Source organism: Elaeis guineensis, chromosome 7 (genome assembly GCF_000442705.2).
Source record: "Elaeis guineensis isolate ETL-2024a chromosome 7, EG11, whole genome shotgun sequence".
NCBI classification, from domain to species: Eukaryota; Viridiplantae; Streptophyta; class Magnoliopsida; order Arecales; family Arecaceae; genus Elaeis; species Elaeis guineensis.
The window spans coordinates 90,878,680-90,886,583 of NC_025999.2; the positions used below are offsets into that span (position 1 = coordinate 90,878,680).

Consider the following 7,904-nt stretch of genomic DNA (forward strand, 5'->3'; position numbering starts at 1 on the left):
ATTTTTGGATCTGTCGAGGTGGAGAAAGCCGACTACCGGCCGGGGGCCTGCTTGGTTCGGCGGGCTCCCGACCTTTTCTTCGTTTCTCCTTCGGACCCCTGGGCTCGACCAAGCGTCGGTCGGACGCTCCTTCGTCCGCGCGCATATACTTGTATGCGCGCTCCAATAGCTCGGCGTATGTTCGGGGGAGGGTCTTGTCCAGAGAATAGGTAAATCGGGACGACCTCAGGCCCCTCTTCATGGCTGAAACCGCCATGTCTTCGTTGAGGTCCCGGACCTCGAGCGTGGCAGCGTTGAATCGCGCCACGAAGTGTCGGAGCGTCTCGTTTTCCCCCTGCTTGAGGGAGAAAAGGCTATCCGACGTTCGCGGCGGCTTTCGGCTGGTGCTGAAATGGGCCACGAACGAGTGCTCGAGCTGCGCGAAGGAATGGATACTGCCCGATCGAAGACCGGAGTACCAAGCCCTGGCAGCCTTGCGAAGTGTGGCAGGGAAACCGATGCAAAAAAGAGCGTCGGTTGCCCCCTGAATTGTCATGAGAGCTTTATAGCTCTCGAGGTGGTCGACCGGGTCGGTGGAGCCATCATATGGCTCCACGTTCGGCATTTTGAACCGACTGGGAATCGGCTCATCGAGGACCAGTCGAGAGAGAGGCTGGGCGGTCTGGAAGTCGACGTCGTTCGAAGACTTCTGGCCGTCCATCTGCAGTTGGGCGAGTCGGCGGTCGATCTCCTCGAACCGTCGCTCGTAGTCGTCCGCTCGTCGATGCTGGGAGACCCCGGGAGTGGAGCCTCCGGAAGACTCTGAAAGAGAGGCCGACGGTGTGCGCGGCCGCTTTTCCTTCCTTGCCCGTTCCAACGGGGAAGGAGAGGGCCGCTGGGACCGTCGGTCGTCGCGCCGAGGTCGACCCTCCTCCTCCCCGTGGGAGCGCTGTTGGGAGTGCTCGCCTGGAGGCGGCAGGGGTCGGCGCGACCGTCGGCGGCTGCTCCTGGAAGGCATAGGTCGGGCCGCCGGTTGTTGCTGGAGGCTTTTGACTGCGTCGGTCAGCACGGTCATCTGCCGCACGATGGCCGCAATCTGGGCCTCCGTGGTTACTGCGGGGTGCGGAGAGCTAGGCTCCGCCGCCGGTGGGGGCGGGGAGGCTTCTTCCCGGCGGGAAGAACGCCTTGCCGACCCAGTGATTCTCGATCGCTGAGCTCTTGTCTTTGTCATGCCTTCCCCTTCCTGGCGCGCCAATCTGTTGCGGCCAATCGCCTCGTCGCCCGATCGCCGGGAAGCGTGCACTTGCAAAAGGAAGTCCACACTGACCGGAGGCGGCTCCGGTGGGGACCCTCCGACGGTCAAGTCAGAGAGGTGACTGGGCAACAGTGAAATGCAGACAGAGAGCTCTGAGAGGGAGAGAGAGAGAGAGGCGAGCCTGCGTATGTGGGAGAGACGGGCGGATCGACCCCTTGCACTGTTGCCTTCCCCGGTATATATAGTGGAGCACGGTATGGCGCCGTTATCAATGGCGCGGACGAGTGAGGAACTGTCAACTCACTGTAGACTGTCAGAGCCGCCGTGGAAATGTCATGTCGCCGTGTGGCCGTCTAATCACCAGGGTTGACTTCGCTCTCGGCGGGACAATGCCCCTGGGGAACTGTGCCGCATGTCCGTGTCAGAGCTGACAAGGTCCGGCGGCTGTACGGCGATGGGAGGAGACGGCCGACCCTTGGTCGGTGGCCAGCAGAGTGGCGTCGGGTTCCTCCGTCAGTCGGCGAGTTTCATGTGAGTCGGCCTCTGGGTCCGGTCAATCGGGAGGGATACGCCCGACATACCTCCAGTCGGCGATTGGGCCATTGGAAAGCCGTCAGTAGCGTCCGTTAGTCGGTCACTCCCGGCTTTCAGTCGGAGACGGTCAGTCGGGCCGACAGCCGGTCGGGCCCTCCGATAGTCGGTCGGTCGGTCGGTGGGTATCCCCCAACAGATTCAAATTTGATTCAAATTTGATTCGAATTAAATTTGAATTGAGCTAAATTTGGATCTAGCTAGATTAGATTTATAATGTCCCAAATATCTGAAACTCTCTCTCATGAGTGAACGACTAAAGGAGGGAGTGGGTGCTGATTTATTTTCACTCCTTTCCATGCATGCGTGAAGAGAATTCACGCACAAAGCTTGGTACTCTCCTTTCTCTCTTAAGTTTCCTTATTTGATAAGGCTGAAACTAATTCAAATTAGTTTGAATTAAAAGTCCTAATCAGATTGGGTCTTAATCAGATATGGGCATCCACACTTTTTTGAAGGGAGGATCTGATATCATTGGTGGTTAAGAACTTTTTTTGTGCAACAAAAACAAAAGAAATACCGATGAGAAACGAGTTGAGGTGTGGGACAAAAGAGAAGGAGTGCTGATCTGATTTTGGCATGGAGCCTTTCCATCTTGGCTCTTCTTCTTAGTGTCCACCATCTTGGCATGAGGAGTCACATCCAATATTAAATCTTCTCCCTTTCTTTGCTGCCTTCTGAAAGAATGATGTTCCGAGAATCATCCCTTTTCCCTACGAAGCCTCACGTAATCGCAAAATAGAGGGCCTGCACATCTAGGCCTTGCGAGGCATCAGATTCAAGCAATCCTTGGGATATTGATATCTATTTTGCTGCATTTTAGATAAAGATAAATGTTATGTTAGAATTTAGAATAAAAAATTTTTCAGATACATCCTAGCGATCCGATCTCCAATAAAATTTTTCTCTTCAACTATGCATCCAAAGGGAGTCTCGAAAAATATTCAAAAGACACAACCAAAGCGGCCTGACAAATCATAGTCTAAACTCTCAAAATAGCGTAACAGCCTGCCCGAAGATCGAGCAGTCTAGATTTGTCCACTCGGCTAGGGCTCTCCCCCTATGAGCTGATATATTTTTTTTTTCTTTTTTCTTTTTTATGTAAAGGAAAGCTGAGCCATCCAGTTCACTTAAATGAAGTATTCACGGAGAAAAATTTATAAAGAAACTATTGATAGGTTGTCAAAGAGGTAAAATAAAAATTTCAAAAGTTACAGCACTGATTGTACCAAAGCTGTTTAGAGTAGAAGCAGGGGAAAAAAAAAAAAGGTCAGGGATTTTATAATAAAAAAGAATAATAATTATTCCATGATATATTTATAACCTTAACAATTTTTCATAGCTTGGACAAATCATTTCGTGTAAAAGCCACCAGAGTTCTAACGAATTACTAATAGAGCTAAAAGGTAAATCACATTGTTTGTTGTCACATTTCAAAAAAATAACCAGTGGTACAACCTCTGAAGATGGTTCCCGACGAAACCTTTTTTCTTTCTTTGATAGCCGGCTCCTCGTCAGTGAAGTCGACTCCAATCAGTTTTTTTCCTCCGCACTCGCACAACCTACGTAAGAACAATCAGATAAAGAAATGTTGAAATAATGATCATAGAATTCTCCATGGTGTTGTCAATTCCCTCATCGTCTATTTATCAGGAATGAGCACCTGCAAAATAAAATCAATTCTGATCGGAGTTATCTCCGACGAAGATCCTCTGATGCTTAAATCAGAAGAAGATTGTAGAATGAGAATAGAGACAGAATTCAGCGTATCAAAATTAGCTTACTGAAACTTGTTGTCTTACCCCTTTTTATAGAGTAGATTATCGTAACTGTCGGATATGGTCCCGCATTTAGCGACGTAGAATCGCAGGACGGTAATCTTGTAGTGGGTTATTAATCTCCATAGATTACACCGTGGTATCAGTGGAGTAACCGTCCGTGATGGTTATGACATATGTGAATGAGTCGGCCGACTGCGCGTCGGGAGTCGGTTGTCGGTTAGTAACTCTGAAATACCGAAAGTCGAAGTAATTTATTATCTGTAGAGTCCGAACATCGGCCGCCTACCAATTTTGATTCGGTGAGGGATGTTCGGTTGGTCGGTCGAGAGTAGCGTCGGCCTGCTCAGCCGATATATAGTCGGTAATCGCTTCCAAAATTATCTGTCCGTTTGATGGATTAGAGTCGGATGTCGGTCGATGTGTGTCGGAGATCGATCAGTTTATAGAGGTCGATCGGTTTACTCTAACACTCCATAATTTTTTCATGACTATCTCTAATCTTCCGACTACAAATATGAAACCAACTATAAAAGATATACAGAATTTTTGGAACAATAACAAATTTAGAACAACAGCAAATTAAGAATAAACTTTTCATCATGGGATTATATGAAGATTTGATATAAAAAAAAATTTAAAATTAATATTATAATTAAATATAATGACCTTATTATTTTTATCCATGTCATTTTTGATATTAGGCTCGTCATCTCATACTAAATTCTTTTTAAAAGTTTTCAAGTTGTTTGTCAAGGACGATGGCGGGCATGACGGGTTGACATCGAAATATTTTTCCTCAAGATGCTAGAACACAAAATTATCTAGAAGTACCATTCTGTTAAAGTTGAAGGCGAAGGGAAGTTCCTCACAAACAAGTTCCCCGTCTTCAAAATCCATGTGGCTCGCGGAGCAATTGACATTGTCAAAACTTAGCACACATTGGTTTCCTTAAAATTATAATGGTCCCATAATATAGCTCAGGTATAAATTCACCTCACATGACTGTGTTTCCCCTCGACCAATACCATAGACACACAAAAGAAAACCTCTAAATTCAAATTCATATTTTTTGTTAAGTCGTACGTTGGCGCTTGGATTTGTTAGTACAATAAAGTAACAACCATGAATAACATGTTACTCTTGCTTTGGGCTTTGTCCAATTCTATCTCTCAAAACATGTTATTCTTGCCACCTACAATGAGTGGATATATTTTTCCAAGCAAAAGACGGTACGTAAATAATCCACTTCAAACATTGCAAGTTCCGAGAGAAAATTAGGTATGTTTTATTATGAAGAACAAAATTAATCCTCTCTTGACAAACAAGAATAAAATTAAAATTGTCTATCTCTCATATTTTCATTAGTGTCTCGTTAGAGTCGGAGATTTTGTATTCCTTGTGCATATCAATAGCATTACTAGAATCTATATAATTTACATGGTTAGGTAGATTCATAGTCACAAATTTAGCATTTATAAATAATTAACTAAGATTCAAAACTTTAAAAGCATCTAATAAGTTTAACAAAAATTCAAAAAATAAACATAAAAATAAAATATTAAAATCAAAACTAAAAACTTCGAATTACATTTATATGTATTTAAAGATAAATAAATAAAAAATAATAATAGAATGAAACCTACCGTCAGTATTTAGCATCATCAATTTTTTCTGATAAAATTAGATTATTAAATCATTTTAGAGTAAACATATTCATAAAAATTAGAAAATAAAATCTACAAAAAAAATATACATCATAGTAGTCTACTATTAGTTTTTGACGTATATAGATTTATTAAATTTTTACTAATAAGTTTGAAATACATAAATCTAAATGTATTCTGAAAACTATCAAAAATATTGGATTAATTCAACAATTAGAAAATGTTGAAAGAATGAATCATTCTATCAATCTAAAAATCAATAAATAAGAATTTTTTTAACAATTCAGATAATACAATGAGTAAGATAGACCGCGCATTCTCGCCACGATACTGTTAAGTTGGATAGCCGTTATCAAAGAGACAAAAAAAAAAAAAAGAAAAACGTTGCCTACCCATCTAGTCGTAAAAATCTAGAAAAGAAGCTGCTTCATTACTAAAAAACACTAGCCATGATAATAGTGGAAATGAAATGGTACATCCACTGGCGAACGTACCGCCATCGGTCCATATCCTCATCGGAAACCACCGAGGCGGTTCCATCGCAATGAAAAGTTATTGATCGGACCCGATTCACACTGAACCACTTATAATTTAATATTTTTTTCCTCCACTTTCTACGTTTCATGTACGATGACAACACATATTCTCATTTATTTAACATCTTTTTTCTCCTTGACAACGCTTCCCAGTTCCTATCACATATTTAATATTTTTTAATTGATAAATTATCCAACCAATAATATTCACATCGCAACGGGCCACTGGGTCGCCACGGGCACGTGTCCACGCCCCCACACGCTTTCCCCCGCTCGCCCACGCCTATATAGACGCACACCCAACTCCACGGCTGCCCTACCATCTCATCCTGCTGTGCTCTTTCTCATCTTTAGCCTTTCTCTCTCTCTTCAAATCTAATGGCGACTTCCATCATCTCTTCCTCTTCGCAGTTCCCGGCCAGCTTGCCGCGCCGGCATGCGATTCCCCTTCCGGCGAAGGGAAAGACCGTTCGATTTGCCCATAGGAAAGACTCCTACGGTCCGGATTTCGAAGGCCACCTCGTCGATGAGAACATGATCGTGCTACGGAAGAGGATCCACGAGATGAGGATGGTGGAGACGAACTACGAGCCGCCGTCCAATTGGATGGATTGGGAGAAGCGGTACTACGCGAGCTACGACTCCGATGTGTGCGAGGTGCTGGGCCTCCTCCAGACCCTTCTGATGAACACCAGGCCTAGCTTGGCCATTGGGATGGCGGCACTCCTTGCGTTGAGTGTACCCACATCGGCCATCTTGATCTTCTACCATTTGATGGAGGCGTCCAGGGCCATTCTTTCCGGATTGCATCTTAGCTGATCAACATCTTGACGGTGGAGATTTGTGGATCAAGAATAAGAAATTTGTTCGTAGGGTAGCTTATTTTCTTTGGTTGTTTATATCTCTGGGCCAGGCAAGTCCGACGATGTCGTTTCTTAATTTGGGATATTTTATGGTAAAGTTGCAAATCTGGGATATGGTAGGCATTTTTTTGTGAACAAGGAGTGCATTATTTATTTAATCATCTAATGATTATGAATTTATAAAATAATATGGACGTTATGGAGTTCGGTTGGGGAGTATTCAAACACGATAAACAGGCAAGGACCAGAACATTTTTAGGTTGTCCACTAGGAAGCAGATGTGTAATATATTTATATATAAAGAAAGTATATAATCTATATGAATGCAGTCAGGATCTATAGAGTCTATTAGATAAGTGCTGTAACCCATGAGGCCATGAGAGAGGTGCAGTTAATAAGCCTCTTATTTCTTAGTTATGCTGCCAAACAACAAAAAATGAACAAAATTAAGAGTTGTATTGTGTGAGGATCTAAGTAAGCCCGGATGATATAACCGTGGCGGAAAGGAAATTTATCCTCTTTAGCTATCTTTCTGCCTCTAGCTATTCTTTAATTTAACTTCACTTAATTTTATCATTATTGCTCCAATTAAATCCCAAAAGGATTTTACTCCACAGCATAAATTCCATCCCTTCACAATAAAATTTATCATGCCAATAAATATCATATCATACGGTATAGAAGCGATATGCCGTCTCATATTACATTTTGCCATTTCATACCATATCATATATTAATATCATAATAAAATTATATTGGTACGATGTGTGGTGTCTAGATGATAAATCTTGTTTAATATATAAGATATAAATAAAAGATAAAAAAAATACTTAATACGACCATGAACTTTCCCTTTCCTGCGCTATTTATCTTGGGTTACTGCCAATCTTCTGTCGTCATCGTTAACAACGGAGCGTAAGGAGACAATGGTGCGTCCCACACCCCCACACGCCATTCTTACCTTCGCACTTAAGTTTCCGCGTGTCACGCTCCACTCTTGCGCGTAATCCGCACCCGATTCCCCTGGCTCCCTTTGGCTCGCTCGCCGGGTCCAGAATAAACCGTTTCCCGTCACGCGATCCCACTCTCTTGGGTTCAGTAGATCTTTGAGATGCTCCGCTCCCAGTTCCTAATCTAGGATACGAAGCGATTCCCGTTTCTCCGGTGCTCATAATCTTTCACACTCCTGGCAATCATCGCGAACTTAACCATGATTCCGCCGAAGCCGGTGGAAA

General features: G+C 43.6%; 1 protein-coding gene across 1 annotated transcript; it reads left to right on the plus strand.

The window, feature by feature from the left end:
• Window positions 1-6,113: 6,113 nt before the first annotated feature.
• On the plus strand, window positions 6,114-6,863 carry LOC105048460 (uncharacterized). Its single transcript, XM_010927764.4, has one exon. It carries the CDS (start codon window positions 6,185-6,187, stop codon window positions 6,623-6,625), a length of 441 nt encoding a protein of 146 aa, XP_010926066.1. The 5' UTR covers window positions 6,114-6,184; the 3' UTR covers window positions 6,626-6,863.
• Window positions 6,864-7,904: the final 1,041 nt, after the last annotated feature.

Coding starts and splice junctions, on each gene's coding strand:
- LOC105048460 (XM_010927764.4), top strand. CDS start 6,185: ATGGCGACTTCCATCATCTCTTCCTCTTCGCAGTTCCCGGCCAGCTTG.